Source organism: Synchiropus splendidus, chromosome 4, assembly GCF_027744825.2.
Source record: "Synchiropus splendidus isolate RoL2022-P1 chromosome 4, RoL_Sspl_1.0, whole genome shotgun sequence".
Lineage (NCBI taxonomy): Eukaryota > Metazoa > Chordata > Actinopteri > Syngnathiformes > Callionymidae > Synchiropus > Synchiropus splendidus.
Window position 1 is genome coordinate 13856946 of NC_071337.1, and position 19467 is coordinate 13876412.

Sequence of the window (19467 nt, forward strand, 5' to 3'; positions counted from 1 at the left end):
GCTGATATTACACACCCCCAAAGGTGCCGGGCTGTAAGCGGTGATGAAACATGTCGTGGCACCGCGTTCCCAAACATATGTCCAGGTCTCTAGCACTGAGGACGGGAGCAGATCACTGGTGGACGCCGCTCTCATCACTCCAGGCCGCTGGATGAAAAGGAGCGGCTCTGCCAGTGACTTGTTAGTGTCAGAGAGTGTGTGTGTGTGTGTGTGTGTGTGTTCCATGTGAGATGATGGGAGTGTGTGTTTGCAGCGATGGCCTGAGGTGACTTCCATCTGCTCACTGGAACCTATATAGCTCTGGAAGAGTGGAGATATTTGCACCTAGAGCTGGGAGACTTCACTCGCTCATTGAGGATTATAGCGTATAACACCCACAAGAGTCACGAGTCCAAACAGTTTTAACTGGTGTGATGACTCGAAAGAGTGTTCACAACAATTGTGTTGGTGCACTTGTTGCTGTCAAAACTGGGAGCAGGGCACCAGGGCTCTGTGTTAAAATCTGGAACCGCGTGGCTACAAACAAGCTTTGCACTAGTTTGAAAAAGTGAGTTTTGTTATTTAGTGCGACTGCAGATTCATTTAGAGACAAACGCCATGCTCAGCATGGGCGCCATGACATGCGAAAATGCGACAAGCATCTGCTCACAGGATTAAAACATCGATTCCAATATACTCACGGACTGTGGACTTTCATCAAACACACTATGTTCACGATATTCCGGCCGTGAGTGAATTTCTTTGAAACAAAATGGAGTACGGTTGTTCAGGGCTTCACCGCCCTCTGGTGTCCAAATGAAGAGCTGCAACTGTTCAGGTTGACTTCTTATATAACGATCTTCTTTGATGTTATTTCAGTCTGTTTACAAATGTATCATTGTCCAAATGTTCATTGTTTGTGTGATAACACTGGTTTTTGTTGAGTCCATTGTTCAAGTGGCGTCCAATGAACACACAACACACCTCAGATTCCCAGAATTTGGGAATCTTCAGAACACTGAACATAAGGCCTCATTAAAGTGGCAAACTCCATCAGCCTTGAAGTATATTCCAGCTCCATCAAAGCTTTAACTTAAATGCAAATTAAAAAGCCGTGGTCTATTGCCAGTGTCTGAACACCTGTCAGCAATCCTGTCATACAACTTCCAGAATTGACTCATACCCTTTATTAAGCATTTCCTGCACAAAGACAAGGAATGTGAACCTCGACATGCTTCTTAGACAAAACACATTGACGCAGACGTAAACAGACTTGTGCACTTTGCCACGGAAAGCCAGCCTCCTCCACCAATCTCCGTCATGTCTTCATCACTTACAGTACAACTTAAAAGGCTACGATGCTGTGTTTACTTTCGCAGAATCATAAAACACACATTTATTCAAGCAGAACTCTTTTAATAGGGAATCTTTTTTTTTTTTTACAACAGTAACTTTGTTGCACGGCCCTCCAACATGACTTCAGCACACATTATTTGGGGAGGCTTGTGGCTTCCTCCCTCACAGAAACAATGGCAAAGTGTTTAAAATATGGGGTCTGAAGCAGACATTTGTTTCTCTCCCCCCCACAGGTTGAAGGCCGAACCTTGAGTGTGTTTACTCTGCAGTATCGGCCGACCTTGGTCCGGTTTCTGCTGCTGCGAAGAACCCAAACCCCCCTTTTTAAAAGCTTTCTAATACATTTGAGATTGGAACAGTGTTGCACTACTATTAACGAATACAGTGCCCGACGACAGTCACCCACCCCAAACCAACAAGAGACCCACTATCAGCTTTAATAACAGAAAATCCAACAAACAAGTGAAAAAACAACATCAAATGATCCACAATTGGCCGTTCACTTCCTTCTTTGTAAACCATCTGTTTGAGAACTTCTCGCTGAAGCCTTTTTTGGGCATTTTTTTGTCACAAACTGGACAAGATACTGTGTGTCAAAGGGAAACTGGATGAGAGAATTGTTTTGGCATCTGTCGGTTAGTCAAAGGCAAAAGGGTCCAGGAGATTGGAGGAGGAGGAGGAGGAGGCTTCACACACACTCCCCAGTCCCATGATCTTGGTTAACATGAGCAGCGACATGTTGGACAGAGACAGCGGAGAACACAGGGAAACACTGCAGCTGATGGCCCCCTCTGTGTGTCACATCAGGATCTTCTATTGGGCGTGACCAAACATCAAAGCTGCACTTAAGGGCTTCCACTTTTGATAGACGTGGCTGTATTCAAGCTTGAACCAGTGGTCTCATCGGGAGGCATGACAAAAGACCAACGTTACCCTGACAACCCAGCATTTCCTGCACAGAAGGACTGGCACACGAGAGGAGACAAATGTGAACAACTGAGGGGTCAAGGGTTCAAGAGGAGGGAGAGGGGTCATAAAGGGTCTTAGTGCATTGGTGGTTCCTGGCTGGGTAAGGCCTCAGGCTGAGCCAGCAGTGACTCTGAGGAGGGACTCGTGGAGGTCTGGTCACCAGTGTCACCACCTGGTGCTGAAGGGCTCATCCTCGTCTGAAACAACAAGATTTTAAAATGGGTTCATCATTGTACAGCACAATTATAAAGGAGCTAGAAGCAAATAATATCAGTGATCTATAAATGTGTGTGTGTGCGTGTATGTTTATGCCACATAACACTATGCCTTTGTGGGGACGTTTGGTTGAACCCCATGAGGTTACGCCTCAATTTGAGGATGAAGGCATCCAAATAACTGGGTCATTATAATCGGGTTTCAGTTTGGTTCAGAGTCATGGTTATCGTTTAACCATTTGTTTGGGGGTGAGAGGCTGGGGGAATGGTCATGGCAGAGGTGGGAAATTTAATTTCCTAAAGGGCCACATTCGAAACTGTAACTGTTGTGAGGGGCCATCATCAAAAAAAAACCCAAAACAGCGATGACTACAAAATATGATGGAAAAACGTCCAAAATATATAATTAAGTAACAAGGACAAAATGAACCTAAGAATATGAAGATACGAAGATATGAAGAATATGTAATTAAGGATATTAAGAGCTGTAAATATGCCATGAAACCGACTGAAATATTTAATTTTATATGCACTTAAAGTGAATATAAATCAACTAAGCACAGGACGTTCAAGATAAAAAGGCAATTTGTTTCAGAATATATTTTCATTATTCCTTCAATGTATTTTGAGGAACAAGTAGAACACTAAAATGACCAATGAAAAGAAGAAAACAAGAACATGCTATATTTACTGCTGAAGTTGTGGTGGTGACTAAAAGAACAAACAAAGGGAGAAAACTTAGGACATATTAGTCATACTTTTAGTCTGACGTCAAAGGGGCCACGAAAATACAGGTATTGGGCTGCATATGGCCCCGGGCCGCACTTGCCCAGGTCTGCATTATGGCGATGAGAGGTCCCCACAAGGACGGAGATACAAACCAGTCTGTGTGTGCTGTACCTTTTTTTATACCTTTGATTTTATCTTTTTCCACAAACCACTACCAATTTCTCATAGAACAATGAAAAGACTACATTTAAATATGGTAAGTTCACACCTTTAATGTTCCCACTCGCTCCTCGAATGACTTGAAAGTTGGTGCATTCCTGCGGATCAAACGGAGGACAGATATCACTGGACAGTCACGGATCAACAGCCTATCTAGAAGAATGACTACTTTAAGACAACAGAAATGCACACACACACAGTATGACATGACGTGTATTGAAGGATGGACCGACATTAAGGAAATGTAAATGAAAAAAAGAGGAAAAATGAAACAATATTTATTCAAAGAAATCATGATTATAGCACTATATATACATTTTCTATTTTATATCATATTGTTTAATAATATTCTTTATACATTTTAATAATATTTTTGCTATTTAAATATTAGTTTGGAATAAAATGATGCAGTGTGCTTTTTATCTCATTGTTTACATTACATATGAACGTTCTATCATCTTTATTTTTAAAAAGTTTGGTGTCCATTATTCAATAACTGAGTTTCAATTTCATTATTTTTCGACACCCATTGCAAATTTCTATTCAATGTGCAGCACATGTTGAGACCTTCCTAAAACACCTTTGAAAATTCTGTTCCCCTACATTGACGTCAGAGGACAGAATCACTCTCCTGGGTCTGGGGTGCTCCTTACCTCATCGCAGGCATACTAGCCGAGTGTTGCAATGATCGCATGCTAGCCGACAGCATTAAGGAGAACAAAGAGGCGGTTAGAAGTTATCTTAGCACAGAGATAACAAACAGCTGCAGACAGACGGAAGAAGGAGGGGAAAGAAAGAAACAAGCAAACACACCCACAAAGACCCCCCATTTTCATTCACCCCACCATATATTCACGATAACGTATTCTCCCAAGTGCTTCAATCCTATAAATCCCCCTCATCCCATTAAGATTGATTGTGTATTAACACAGTGGGTGTGTGTTAATCCTGCGTATGAGAGGATATCTTGTCATCAACACACATTCATCACCAGATGCACACCTGCATACAGAAGAGGTCTCCCCCTCTGACCTGCCAGTTTGGCCCCCCACCCTGCCCTCAAAACACCTCCATCCGTACGCTTGCATTTCTCAGCATACAGGAGCTTTGAGGAGCCACATAATCTTGTTTGCAGCTCAGTAATCCAGAGGAGGAGGATGTCAGGGAGGAAGAGAGATTAGGATTTGGGGAGTCAAGGGGTTCATTGGCTTTGCAGATTAACCAGGAAATATTTGCGATAATGAATTGTCAAGGTTAATCTGACATATCACCAAGGTCAAAAACAGCACACAAAGCGTTCGTCATACAAGAAACGTTCAAGAAGCAAGTAGAAGTAAGAACCAAGTAGCACCTGCAGAGTTACAAGGTGCTAACTTTTTCTCAAGGCGCACTGCAGTGAGATGGACAGAGGGGGCAGCTGAGTTAGATGGCCATATCCTGTCATTTTGAATGGGTTCAAATGAATTGGTTAAAGTGATGCAACGTTCTGTGGGGAAAATGCAGGCCAAAAAAATCATGGGAAAATCTCTGAGCCCACATTTACTTTCACAATAAAAGAGAATGAAAAGCAAAGGGCCTTTATTTTGAAAGAAGTGTGTCTGGTTCTATGTTCAGTTCAAGTCTAGACCTGATTGTCATTTCAATGCAAATATACAGTATACATTTTCAAACCTTTTTTTATGACACAGTTCCCCACTTCTTACCTAACGTCCTCAAACTTTCGGCTGATAGCGGTGCCCATATTGGAGAAGGCTGCAGAGGCCACCAGACCAGCGTGAGAGAGCGTTTCAGATGTTCTCCTAACGCTGTGAACGACAGACGAGCCACAACATAAAACGCGTGTTTGTGAACAGCTGGAAAACCTCAGAATGCAGCACATTTCCTGTCAAGCTAGAAACAATCTTGATGAAACATCTTGACAAAAGCCCCCGGCGTTCTATGGTTATTGCCCCAGCAAAAGCTTCACTCACCATTGTCCAAACAGCCAACTGACTCACAGCAATTGTGGCCAAGTTAATGTGAAACTGAGATAAGGGACTCACGCATTGGAAGCAGTGACCTCCTGCCAGGTTCTGGTGAGGTTCTGCTTCAGCTCATTCAGCGGTGTGATGCCCAACTTCCTCTTGAGGTCGGCCACTTGCTTTTCTTTGGCCGCCAGCACTTGAGACAGAGTCTGGATCTCGTCCTCCACCTGTGCACAGGGTAAACGTCAACATATCGCAACAGAAGAAACATTTTGTTTCAATACAGCACAGTTTTCAGTCTCACAATAAACCAACCAATAATATTCATCTCCAAATGTCACTATCAGGTCATTAATATTTAAATACGGTGAACCAGGCGGCTCTTGTCAAAGCAACTACAGCCACTGATTCCAGGATGTTCTCAAGTCAAAGTGCAGTACAACATCTGGCCCTTTGGTCTTTGCCATAGCTAGAAAACACTCATGGCTACACAAGTCAGTCACCGTCTATCTCGACTCGCCTTTGTTGAATATGAATACTCGACACCTAAAAGATGCCAAAAGACAACTGCAGTAACATCCCAAGTCACTGTCATTGTACAACCACTGCCTGACGCCATGGAGCAAGCTTAGAAGGATGTGTTTACAATCAGTGTTGCACAAGATTTAATTTAAAATTTATATCTTTGTACAAATAAAACTGATCCTGGAAGCAGTTATCAAAGAGCATAGCACCACGTTTCACTGACAACAAACAAGGCCGTATCTTTCACCGCTGAGGGAGGGTATTCAGGATTTTTCCTCTCTCAAAAAAACTAAAAACAGAACAGAACGCAGCCAATCCAGAAGCAAAAGAGAAAACAATGAAGCACAGAGGAAAATTAGGAATTTAGACAATAAATAAAAACACTAGTTTTGAATCATGAGAAGTAAACTAACCCTGTTATTGTACCGCACACATCCTTTCAGACGCTGATGCATTTACATTGTCCTCAATCCACAACTAAAAAACTGTCCCTCCAACACTCCTTCTCTACTGTTACATTGAACACTTGGGTCTTCATGTCAGAAAACAAGTGAAGGATAACCCTAAATGTGCACCAGGTGTGTGGAGCCCCTCAGCTGGGTGAACGTCCACTTCCTTCTGGATTTCTGCAGTCGATGCAGCCAACAGAGAGCCTGACTTATTACTTTCTTGCTCATTCAGAACAGAGAGCGAGGCAAAGGGGAATTCCTTTCTGTGCATGTCCGAGGCATGTGACCCAATTGCTATAATCAGAGATGCTTGTCACAGCCTTGTCACAGACTCTTGACTGCTTTTTGGATTGTAGCAATACAAGGAACACAAGGCTCAGATCAACAAAAAGAGGTGACTCCTGATCTAGATGGTTATTTCTCACAGTGTTTAACATTTAGCATGTTTAGCATTTTCATTTTAGTCTGTATTTTCTGTTGAAAAAACACTATTTCTGTTGGCTTAAATGTCACATTTGTATCTGCATGAGCTGCACTAGACGCTCCAGCGTCTGATCAGTCACTTGTGAAGCGGCGGAACACATAATTTGATGAAAGCATGTCATGAACCTGGGATGTAAAAAAAAAAAAAAAAAACCCATTCAATAAACTCCAAAATTGTGGGTAAAGACAGATGATCGACTTCTGCCTCTGTTTGTTGGCTACATATGCTAATACAAGTGCAGCTACCACGTGACACTTGTGACGCAGCACAACACTTGGTTAGATTCAACATTGCATGAAAGATATACAAAGAAAAACCCCACCAAAAATCAATCTCCAGTGTCCAGAGTGAAGCGATATGGACCAGTTAGTTAAAATCATTTGATTTAGATCTTGTTTATTCAAACTTTCCAGTGTAAGTTGCCATGAACACACCAATATGTGCCAAGTGATTGTGTCAAAGTGATGTTTGGGCGTCTTGTGGCTGCTATCCAGGCTATTCCGTTGCACCTTTGTTACTTCCGAGACCTGGAGTGCTTGGCTCTTCCTCCACTTATGAAACAGGAACAATGCATTCCCATGTTTTTCCGAAGCGGTCGTGGGCTCGTGTGAGGCACCATGCACCATGATCATAGTTTGACGAACTTAAACAAACAAACAAATTAGCCCACAGTGCATTGCGGGTTTTCCGACTCATGCTAACTGGGTAAAACTATGTGTTTGACATCTTGGTTTTCACCCAAGTTGTACTTTCAACTGCGTGGCAAACAAGAGTTGATGATACTAGATGGGAGGAATTCTCACACAGTGGACCTTTAAGAGCATAATTTTGCTAAAATGTAGTAAAACAGAACTGAAACTTGAGTAGGACAATATGTAAGGATGATAACTGAAGCATCAAACATCATTATATATTAAATGTTGTGCAGCAGTCACTTTAGAGGCGCACTGTGGACCCACAAGCTTATTTCCAAATGATCTGTTTGAATTGCAGTTTAACTTTTATTTTGAAGCGAGGGGATTAGATTAGACTGTTTGTGTGCATCTTTGCGCTTCTCATGAAGCAGCGATGATAACCAACAGAGTTTAACTACGAGCTGGTAATCTTTATCACCTCTGTGTCTTGTACATCGATGAATGGCTGCTAGCATGCTAATTGTATAAGTAGCGACAACAGCTGCAGCTAAATCTTGTTCGTCTTGTTCATTTCAGAGAAGATATAGTAGCAGTTACTATCTAACTACACACTAGTTTTATAAACACATGACACAGAATCACCAGTACTGTATGTAGAATGGCACTTAACACACAGAGAAGACATTCCTCGAAAACACAGATCAGGTCTAAACTCTATAATCCCATCTTGCTGCTGACCTTGACCAGCTCCTCCTGCAGCTCCTGTCGCTCCTCCTCACTCATGGTCGGTGTAGAGGATGGCTGACTGACAGCAGTCACTGCATCTTCTCCTATCTCTGGAAGAGAGTTTGGAGGCTGCTGTCCATCTGGAAACACAGCAAACACAACAGAATGAGATCCAACAATGGGCCAAAACTGTTATTTTAAATTATGTCGTTCTTGGTCCTGGGATTAAACAATGATTTTACTATTAAAAATGGGAGGTTTCTTCATGAACAACGCTATGTTGTAATAAAGGTGACAACCATTATGGGTCAATGTCTCAACATATTTTGATGCTCTTTGAGCGGGTAGTGAACAAGAATAAGCCAAACTGAGTTCCAATATTTGTCACATTTTCGGTTTCTCTTGTTGGATTTCAGCAACAACATTCACTGTTGTAAACTACATTGATCTCCCACTAACGCCCCAGCTGAAAACATCCCTGAATAGTTACCTCAAAAACACCTCACTTGTGTTCCCACAACGAAAGGAATTTCTCTCACACCCTTCATTGTTAGTCATTCAGTTTCACTCTAGCATGGTTGCCATATCTAAGCACATCTAGAATTTAGATCAGGTAGTTGTTCCTTCAGATGGATTATTTTAACTCGTGTAGTAGGAGACTATAATGTGGAAGCAGCAAAGCAGAAGTGAACAAAAGCTGGAGTGCAGCTGCGAAAGAGAGGAACACAGATGTAGGATTGTTAGTGCAGCAGGTAAAAGTTCAACTTACTTCACCCAAGCTCCTCAAACTTCCTGGTTAGGTAACAATCCTCACTTCCTTATGCAGCAACGCTCATGGCAAGTGATACCTTCCTCAGTTCTCCAATAGTAAAGTGATAAGCACACACAGAAGCATTGTGCTACCGAGGGACGGTTTAACACCCTAGTCAACCAGCAACCTGACTCACTCTAGCAGGACCAAAAACTAAATCAATATTAGATGCAAACAGTTGTCATAGCAGGTCATGTGAGACAAGAAAAGGAGAAGCCTTCGTAGCTATAAGAGCGAAATCCTTGAGCAGATGTAATGTGTTTGAGGACAGAAACAAGAGGAAGGCAGGTGTCAGATGTTCCGAGCCAAAATGCTTGGGTTATGTCTACTTCATGTTCAATACAGAGACAAGTCAAAATTGTGTTTAGAGGGACTTTTTCCAGCAAAACAGTAACCATGAAATAAGAGAGAGTTTGAGGTATGACTTGGATTGAATATGACGTTTTAGGTGGAAGAACAAAACAAAAAGATTTTAGAAAATTGAAGAGTGCAAACCGACACTAGACACTGATGATGTTTTTTTTTTTTATACCAAATCACCCAGATTTCTGACAAGAGACCAGTATGCAAAACATGCAGAAAGTGTGCAGCGTCTGACACGAACCTTACCCTCTCAAGCAGGCTTATAACAAGAGCCTGCCCCTTCTACTTTAACTTCCCCTAAATTCTTCCCCTTCAGTGATCCAAACTTATGGTTTGCTTATCTGTCCAGCACACACACACACACGCACACACACACACACATCCTATGCCCGGCCTCTCCCTTTCCTCTACATGATTACCTCTGGTTCTGAGTGCGGGCGAGCTGGGCGGTGTGTCGCTGTAGGATGGCGAGAGGTAAAGGTAGCTGGTGTTGACCCCTTGTTCAAAGTCAAACGGTGAGTGATATTCCTCCAGAGGCTCCATGTTTGCAAGCTTGTAGCACAACCAGCTCCTTGCCAACTCTCCTACCTCAGCAAAGCCGGAGAAGTGCTGATTGTCAGCATGTGACACAGGCCACTGCTGGTTCTCTGAGACGCTTTGTGCACAACGTCCAAGATACTTGTGTGAGATGGGCCAAAAACGCGACGTCCACAAGTAACGCTCTCCGTTGGTCAGACAGCATAAAGGATCAGCAAAAGATCATTTTCCAACTCCTGGTCCGTTCCTGCCGCTAATCAGTCACCTGTCCCGTTGCACAGCTGTAGCAGCACACAGTCTTGACTATAATCCCAAAGGTCAACACACACTCCAGACTTTGCACATACAGTAGTTTCATGAAGACATCCTGAGCTGGTGCGGCTTTCATAGAGTGACACTATCAGCAGCCGTGCCATCACTCAGGTTTTGTCATTTCTCTCCCACCCTCACTTTTCATCATCCATCCTGCCATCCAGGACAGGAAAAAAAAAGCAGAGGTCCCATTTGTGAGTGCTGGTCATGTGATGAGAGTGTGTTGGGGGCGGGGGGCATAAAATGAAAGCATAATCTGCAGTGTCCCAGATTAGAGCAGCGCACTAATCCAGGATGGCCTGTCCAGCTTGGAGCAGCAGTAATGCTAGTCAAAGAGTGAGAGAGAGAGGGAGGATGCCAGAGGCCACACCGTTATTGTGCAAGGACCTGGAGTAAACCACCCTGTGTGTTTAAGTGAGCGTGCGGAAATATCTGGGCCGCTCTATTTAAGTTCATCCGCGTTAGCCGGACTATATACGGACACAGTATATGAAGTTTACGATCCATTCACGTTAAACGTGATGCATTTCTGCAAGTCCTCACCAATTTAACAAAAAAAGAGAAAAAAGAATCATTAACTAAGATCTACTTTAGTAATAGCTCATTCTGAAACCGTTGATAAATAAATGTATATGAGAAAGGCGCGATTGTAATGAAACAAAGTTGTTAGCATCAAATAGGCAAGTTGAAACAAGACAATCCTCCACAACACAATCATCACACAGGCTAAATGGAACCCACAGTTTATCTGCCCTTGTCTTCAAGACAGTGTGTCACCTCTTATTTACGGAAACACATAATTAAGCAAGAGTCAACACACCCCGCCTCTAGCCAGCAATCCAGCTATCACACGAGCCAACCCGAGCATTGGATTCCTCCAAAATGTTCGTAAACCCTGAAAAAGTCTTCTCAAATGAGTCTTAGCAATGTTTGTTTACAGGGTGGGTAAAAATAGCCCCTGTCAGGCCAGTGAGTGTAGGACAGGCATTCCTGTTTAAGTATCTGTATTATGCTCGAGCTTTGTTTACTATATGCATTGGAACCTGCAGAAACATGTTCAGAATTCTAGTCATTCAGTAGGCTGCTTTAAAAAAATAAATTAAATTAAATATAAATTAAATATAAAATAAAAAAAAAATAAAAATACATTTAAAAAATAAAATAAAAAATAAAAATAAAAATAAAAATGAATGGAAACCAATGTTGGTTTAATTTAATTACCATTAGCATGAGCATGACTGATAGTAATTACAGATACAGAAACTTGCTTAAGGAATTTTAGCAGAATGACGAGTCATGTGGGTAGACTGGCAGAATTGACTTGTCTAGTACAAAGAGCATTTACAGCCCTGATGAAAAAAAACTCTAAATAAAACATACATACATTCATTTGAGTATCATAAATGAAAAAAATAGTCAATAAAAATTTGGCTTTTATGACACCTCATCCAATGTTGATGGCAAAAATATGCCAGAAACTACACTCTTTTGAAAATGCTGGTTGGTTTACTGTAAGCAATAGGTTAGGCTTTGTTGGAACTACCGTACTACTTCACACTTACGTTCACTACATTTACACATTTACTAATGCATTACATTTGATTTATGTCAAGGTTTGGGCCAAGTTATATTCCATATCAAGCCAAACGTGGAGTGCATTTTCATTATAAATAAATGCCTATTCTTTTTTTTTAATCATTTATTTATTTCAAATGTAGCTAAAAGGTTAGTGTGCTAAGATGATTACCATTTTCCATAAAAGAGCAATTGTTAGTTGAGCACCGATGTTTACTGTTAGGAAAGCCAAATTTAAAACAAACAGGACAACGAGATCACTTACGCAGCAATTCCATGGTAAACAATATCATAAGAAGATCACATTTAATTGTCAAACATTTAACGACATAAGTCAAACTAAAAATAATGGATGTGGTATGAGACATCACCTGTATAACTGCCGATGAACTTCCATATGATGCTTTCCAGGTAATCAATTCAGTTCTTCCATGAACAAACTGGTTTGTTTAAGCTGCTTTAAACGCTTCGGTGATTGACGTTTTTTGCCTTTTTTTTAAGTCCTTGTCGCTCTTTCAATGGAAACAGAGTGAGGCGACCACTTTGTTAAGTTAAGCTACATTTAACACGTGTTTAAAAAAGGCTGTTAGATAGTTCTTTCCAAGCCCATATGGTATGCCACATCACAAATTGAGCAATAAAAAAACATTTACACAATAACCTACTTGTGCATATGGAGTACTAAAGTGTAAAATATGTAATTTCTGAGTGAACACAAGAAATTCCTTTCCTCTTGGACATTTGGATGAACCTCACCACATTTCTGGACAACAACACATAGTAATGAGTGGACAAGATGATATTTGTCGAGGACAAGCAGCTTATCTTTCAGGCGTCAAAGCACAGCCGTTGAGCAGAGACCAGTCGGTTTTGGGTGTGTGACGTCAGTGGACTGAGCCTGGAGTCAATTTTTACATGTATTGTCAGTTACAAATGGCTAGCTTTGAATCATGTGATTGCTGAGATCCAACACAGACCATTACCTCAGAAATGTCTCATCTAGCTAACCGACTCTTGAGAGTTTCAAAATACTCATAAGACTACGCTCATGAACAAAGGTGTTTCAGATTCTCTCCACATCTTCTCTGGTCGTGCATGGTTTCCCTCCATTAAATGCAACTAACACGCACAGTGTCCCTACTGGCCAGAGGGGGAATCGATTCAGGGTATTTGCTGAATCGACACTGACTTGGGGGACGGCAGGAACATATTGGTAAATTGTTATTTATTAAATAAATATACATATTTTATAGAGAAAACTCCATTGGAGGAAAGGACCAAAAAATAAATTAATTAAGAGTGACATAATTTTTTGCCAAATGGCATAAAAACACATAAAATTGCTGTGCAATATTAAATATAAAGCAACGTGCTGAATGACAACAACAAACACCCCACGTCTCCGACCTGCTGACCAGCAACAGACCATAATTTAGAAGACAAACTGGATTCATGTGACATTCGTTCAAAGATCTTTGACATCAGTAAATTGAATCAACTCAGGAGAAACTATGAAGATCCATCAAAACATGACCTTTCTTTTCTTTGAGAAAACACTTCTGATTATTAAGCTATGTTTGTCATGCATTTGAAAAATTTGTGTAAACTATTTTGGAAAAACAAGTTCAGTGAGAACCTCTCGCTCATCCCTACAGTCACAAGCAGCACACATCCAATCTAAGTGGTTGATTAGCAACAGAGTGAGATCAATTATCTTTCAATTCAAGGCAAACTCACATGATGTCACATGATGCTTGAAACAAGAATCATGGGACACAGCTCAATGTGAAAGTGATGAGTCTGTCCCCAACTGTCCCATTAGTCATGCATCAGGGGAGAACACTGAAAGGGTTAACAGATAAAGTCACACAGGATCAAAGACCAAATATTTTGGGGAAAACCCATCCATGTCTTGCGTATCAACAGAAAATAAAGAAAACGATGACCATACTAACTAGTCCTGGACTGAAAAATACTTTCAGTTCAGTTTTAAATGTAGGAACATAGAAACCTCAGACAGAAAGTAACATGCCACTCACCTGGCAGAGAGGCCTAGGGTTTTAAATAATTCCCTTCCGTGAAGATGAAATTTTAATCACACGCTTTTAGATTTTTCTAAATCATAAGGACAAGCCAAGTAAAGAGCTAGCATCAAACACTCCCCTCTTGCGATTTACAGTGTGCAAATCACGGGTAATAAATTCCCCGTCTAATACTATTGAAGGACAATTTTGTCAGAGAACTCAAGTCAACTTGTCTAGCTAAATAAGCCTATACACGATTTTCACACAAATGAAGAGCTCAGCAAGTCATCTGTATATTAACACCAAATCGGTTGCTTTTTCTGATGTGCTCGGATGTACTGACAACCACTACAGACTAGCAGCTGTCAGCAAGAGCTCCAAAACAAGTGGTGCTAGACCTTCAAGCAGTCCTCTGCTGTCCATGAAGCTGCACTGTCTCCACAGTTTCTCCCGCTTTTCCTCCCAAGGTTAAAAAAAACAAACAAAATCCACACACTTAGTGTACGGGATGACTCAATATATTTTTATTGTACGACCTCAAAAAGAAATGACTTGTGTTTGGCCACCGATACAAGTTTTTTTTTAGAAATTATAACAATTAATAAACATTAAAGAAACCCTTTTTTTTCTTTGACAATTGAATTCAATCCTTAGATACATGAGTGTTAAATGCATTTCATAGCTTAGGTGGATTTGGTGACTAAATGGACTTATATCTACTGAAAACTGGCTTGAGCAAACAGATGTCAAACTATTCTTGACTGTAAACTAAGTAAGACATGAAACTAATCTACATCTTCTTGGTTTCGTCTTTGTTTTAAAAGAGATGACCAAAGTGCCTTTTTAAATGTTGGGGAGTTTCTCTGATACTGCAGCTGCCAGATAAGTGAGAGCACCTCTCAGCTAAATATCACAGGGTAATGAAAGATTCTACAAAAAGCGGTGAAAAAAAGTGGAAAAAAAAAATCCACACAATGCAATCTGGCAGAGACATTGTCTCCACAAAGTCTGTCTGTTGTTGTATTTGGCACACATTTATGTCCCAGTGCAAGATACCAGACATTTTAAGAGTGTGATATGATGAGTATAATTCATGTCTACCAACTTTTTCACCATTTTCTTAACAGTGTTTAAACTTTTGGTTTTTCTCCCATGTGCAATTACTACAATTGAATTCCAAAGACAGCTTTGGACTATGTTTTGGTCAGGCAATTTCAAAAACATTTTTACAAAATATTCAACTAGTAGCAGACAGTTTAAAAGATTCTGTCGAGTGAACACAATATTTCAGTGTGAGAGAGGGTTTCCACTACATGTTAACAGGTGTGGTGGAAGAGCCAGCATGCCATCAGAAACAAACTGATAAAACATAGTGCATCATGGAGGTGGACATGTGACGGTATTCAGTGTACTTCTCACAGAAAAATCCTGAAAGAAACTTCATAATAACTGCTGCTCATGTGATCACTGAACTCAAGTTGCGCATTCCGGCTGGACATTGACTGCTGCATACTGGAGAGAGATTCATTTCTTATGATTAAAACGTTTTTTTGTCACTAACTCAGTAAATGTCAAAACTGGCCCCCGTGATTAGTTGTTTCTCTATTGTGTCTTTATTGGCTGTGTTCCGTTCTGTGTGTGTGTGTTTTTTTTTTGCTGCTCCACCATTGTTTGAAAAAATCCCAGCAGAAATCCTGGACAGTGTATTTATAAGAGATAGTTCAAATAAAGCGATTCTTGTCTGGTTGGGGTTTTTTGTTTTACACCTTTGGACCCTGAGATGCTCATTACATTAGCCACATATGGTGGCCGTAGTGTGTCACTGAATTGACTTGACAGCTGCAAATGTGTGATAGAACATTTTATGGCGATACTTTCATTTACACTTCTTTGAAGTTGGAATAAAATATATTATATTTTATGATATTTAGACATGGTTTGACCATATTTATTTTATTCAGAATTTTATTCAGTTTTTTTCTATATTTCTGAACAGTTGGCATCAAGTGTATTTTTTTTCTTTAGTAAATTTGATTATTATGACCTGGTTCTGCTGCTGGATGGACATTCGATGCCAAATAAATATCTTTGCCATGATCACATGGTTTCATGCCCTTTGACACGGTTTAGGTTTGTTTACGTGTAAGTACATTAAATATGATCTATGATATTGATCACAAATGAAATCAAGAGTAATGAATCAGTTCTATTACTTGAATGGGCCCCGGGCAAATTTGTTCTGGGAAAGGGGCGGGCCTCGAGATCAAAAAGGTTAAGAACCCCCGCTTTAATACATGACAGAATAAAATATTTTGGATGTTGCAAAACTTTATAGGAACTCAAGAGATGATGTGAATGACATGTCATCCGCGACCGCTCAGGTAGCTTCAGGAATCCCTCCCCACCTAAATAAGATGCCCAACAAAAAGTAAGTTTGAATCCCTGGTAATATAGTAGTCTTTTATTGCGCCACAATATGACAATCTACTGTCATATCCACAAATTACATGCTAATACAATTAACATTACAGAATTACCAACAATTCTGTTGTAATGCAAGTTGAAAAAAAAAATCTCCCCTCTTCATATTCCAAGAGCTGGATAGGAGCCCCATAAGTATAGCAAAGAGTCATTTCAATACAAAGATATGCCTTCTTCAAAAAAAGATGCTGTCAAAGGCATTACAGATGGACAGAAATCTAATGAAAAATATTGTTCGGGAAGTTTTCCTCTGATTTCCCACAGAGCTCTAGGCTTATACTTGTTTTTCACTAATTCCAGAAATCAAATTAGACAAATTGTTGAGCACTGATTTTGATCAGTCTCATTAGGCAAGCAGGGAGAAAAACAAGTTGAACTTGCAAGAATGTTAACATTTAATTGAATTGCAAAAAAATACAGAAACCTGAAAATGGGGAAAGTTTAATTCATAACAAAGAAAAAAAACCTTATTGAGTTGAATAGGGAAAGTGAGAACCCGATCAAAAGGTCAGATCAATGATGCAATCGGACTTCATCAATGGGAACCTATCATTGAGGCCCTCTGCTTATAAGACACCATGGTATTATGCAATGACTTCTCGTGTAAAATAAACTTCTTTACCATGACAAGCAGACAGTGTGCAATGATATTTCAATTGTTACTATTAGGAACTGTAAAAAGAAAACATATTCACTCCTGTGGTGGCACTTTCATGGATATATCAACAAGAATGTATCCAAAATAGTATGTATGAGATGTATAGAACCCTGATAGGAATTTACAGGTATGTAGTTTATAGAATGTCCTTTCCTGGTTGTTTGTGTTCTTCCAATTCAGGCATCTCTGCTATTTAGTTTCACCCTAGGAATTCAAGGCTGAAGCTATTGGTCTGCTGTAAAATCAGACTGGCATTTGGGAAATTATTAACCTTGAGGGGGGAAGACAATGCAACATTCAAACATCAGGAAATTATATTTTGGAGACCATGGGGTTGTTTGTTCAATGGAAGAAGGCGTGTTTCTGTTGTAACCTCAACAGCACTAAGCAAAAGCTGATTCAAGTATGCAGTTTGAACAAAAAAAATTAATCTAACGTTTGCGCCAGTGTCAAAACAACTGGAAGAAGTGAGAAAAAGAGGAAGCGGTTATTTACATTGAAAAGGCATGAGACGTGCGAAACAGGAAAATAAAACGCCTCGTCATCATACCTGTGGTTCTCAAACGTCCCCGTGTTTAATATTAAAATAGTTAGTCCACTTCATTGAGAGTTGTTAGCTTTGAATGGAAGCAAAGCAACATAAAAGCAAATATGAAAGTATGGATAAGTTTTGTCTTTCCAAACTAATTCTGAAGGGTATTTCTACCATTACTCTCTGAAAAAGATCAAAGTTCGCATTGATCCACCTATCTTGTGAGATAAATAACATGGAGACCGCTAGAAATTGTAGTTCCCTACGACTGATCTAAATGGAGCAGATGACTGAAATCATATTTCTTGACCTAAAAAGACGTCAGAACGACTTCCTTGATAATGTTGCTGAACTTGCTCGTCAGCCTTCTTACACGTGGAATCAAAGTGTAACATTTCACTTCCGCGTTGTCTGAGTTCGTCTTTAAAAATAAATGAAATAACCACACACTTTAAGTACTTAAAAAATGCGTGTCACCATATACAGATTAGCATCTGTTCAATTCTAGCTAACTACAGCGGCTGATCAAAGTTAGCTGGTCAGCTCATTTTTTTCAGTCTAACCTTGTGAAACACCGACCAGGACAGCGATAGAAAAACATACGATGTTTTATTTACCTCTCAGTGCATCCTCCATCACGTGTCAAGTTGTTGTTTCTCTCGTTAATTGATGGCCAAACTCTTGCGGCAGGTTGACAACTTTAGCAGCGGCGAGTCTTCCTGCCCTCTTCTTGTTGTTGCCAAGCAGCTCCACGTAAGGGGTGGGGCTCTGCGTGACGTCATCACGTCGGACTGTAAACAGACGAAAGCACGTGGATCTTGTTTTACACCGTCAATAAGTCAGCCCTGCTGTACAGTTTATTTAAGAACTAGTTGCCCACATTCCCACTTCTAAGTCGTATTTCTTGCTTGCTTGACAGTTTAGGATTCACTTACCAGGTGGCCATTTGTATAATGCAACGACTTTTGTTGGTCGTTTTGAATAAAAGCCTCTGATACGTAACGTGGAACAGCATGGCAATAATAGATGTGATCTTCTATCCAATTCCTTTGATTTGGTCATCATATAAAACAGATTAGATTAGATGTGTATCTCTGTTATTAAAATTAACATCGCTTCAAAGACATTTTAAAAGCCATGTTCAGTTTCAAGGCGACATGATCATGTAGGAGGTCTGATTTGATTTTGTTGTGAATATAGAATTAGATTAGAATAAATCAGATTAAAATGGAATGCCTTTACTCTTCCCACAATAAGGACATTTTACTTGTTACGACAGCAAAGTAACATTAAAGACAATTAAAAATAAATAAAAAAATAATTCACACCCAAAGCAGCAATACAATTATCTAATCTACAACTATGAGGGATCACTTTGGTGTCTATGGAAAGTTTTTCCCTTGGTGCATTTTCTGTAATAAATATTTCTTCATATCAATAAATATATCTAGAAATGAATGAACTGAATTGTTTAAATGCAAAAGAAAGCTAACTAAATCAGAACGCAAAACATATCAAATGATTTATTAGGACTTTGATATTCCGTATTGTTATCAATGTCAAACAGCGCCTGTGTTCAGGAATCCACAGCCGTAGACGTGATTGTAATGCGAACCCAGTGCAAGTCTCTTTACTTGTTCACACGCTACGTGCAAAGCCCTTTAATTTGACAGCACTGAAATCAGATACTCATCAATGCCAACCATCGTCCTCTCGCTCCCTCCCTTTAATTCTATTCATTTATGACGACGTGTGTATGTGAAAGACCGACCCCTGCTGGATAAAAAATAACGAAGAAAATAAGCACAGTTTGGGATGTCATACAGTGAAAGTATGTCTTTATTCGCATTACTGTTTGGTATTGCTCTCAATACGCAGACAAAATACTCCCAGCAATCAAAGGCTGGCATCACATTTGAAGCAA

At 40.1% G+C, this 19467-nt stretch overlaps 1 protein-coding gene across 5 annotated transcripts; it reads right to left on the bottom strand.

Moving 5' to 3' along the window:
- Positions 1-1156: 1156 nt before the first annotated feature.
- tpd52 (tumor protein D52) lies at positions 1157-18569 on the bottom strand. 5 transcript variants are annotated; one of them, XM_053863091.1, is made up of 8 exons: positions 18479-18569; positions 18161-18334; positions 8263-8390; positions 5510-5658; positions 5171-5272; positions 4121-4162; positions 3517-3565; positions 1162-2501 (listed from the first exon to the last, which is right to left on the bottom strand). In XM_053863091.1, exons 2-8 carry the CDS (start codon positions 18177-18179, stop codon positions 2379-2381), a joined length of 612 nt encoding a protein of 203 aa, XP_053719066.1. In that variant the 5' UTR covers positions 18180-18334; positions 18479-18569; the 3' UTR covers positions 1162-2378. The 5 variants fall into 5 exon arrangements, with proteins under 5 accessions (XP_053719064.1, XP_053719065.1, XP_053719066.1 ...); XM_053863089.1 differs by lacking the exons at positions 18161-18334; positions 18479-18569 and adding an exon at positions 9844-10414 and having other exon boundaries at positions 1157-2501; XM_053863092.1 differs by lacking the exon at positions 18479-18569 and having other exon boundaries at positions 18161-18360.
- Between the last annotated feature and the right edge of the window lie 898 nt (positions 18570-19467).

Bases quoted from the DNA above. Each gene is read 5' to 3' on its own strand.
- tpd52 (XM_053863089.1), bottom strand. From the start codon at position 9,967: ATGGAGCCTCTGGAGGAATATCACTCACCGTTTGACTTTGAACAAGGG. The intron at 8,391-9,843 runs GTAATCATGTAG...CTGTGTTTCCAG, and splicing joins GCCCGCACTCAGAACCAGAG to ATGGACAGCAGCCTCCAAAC. The intron at 5,659-8,262 runs GTCAGCAGCAAG...CCCTGTGCACAG, and splicing joins TGCAGGAGGAGCTGGTCAAG to GTGGAGGACGAGATCCAGAC.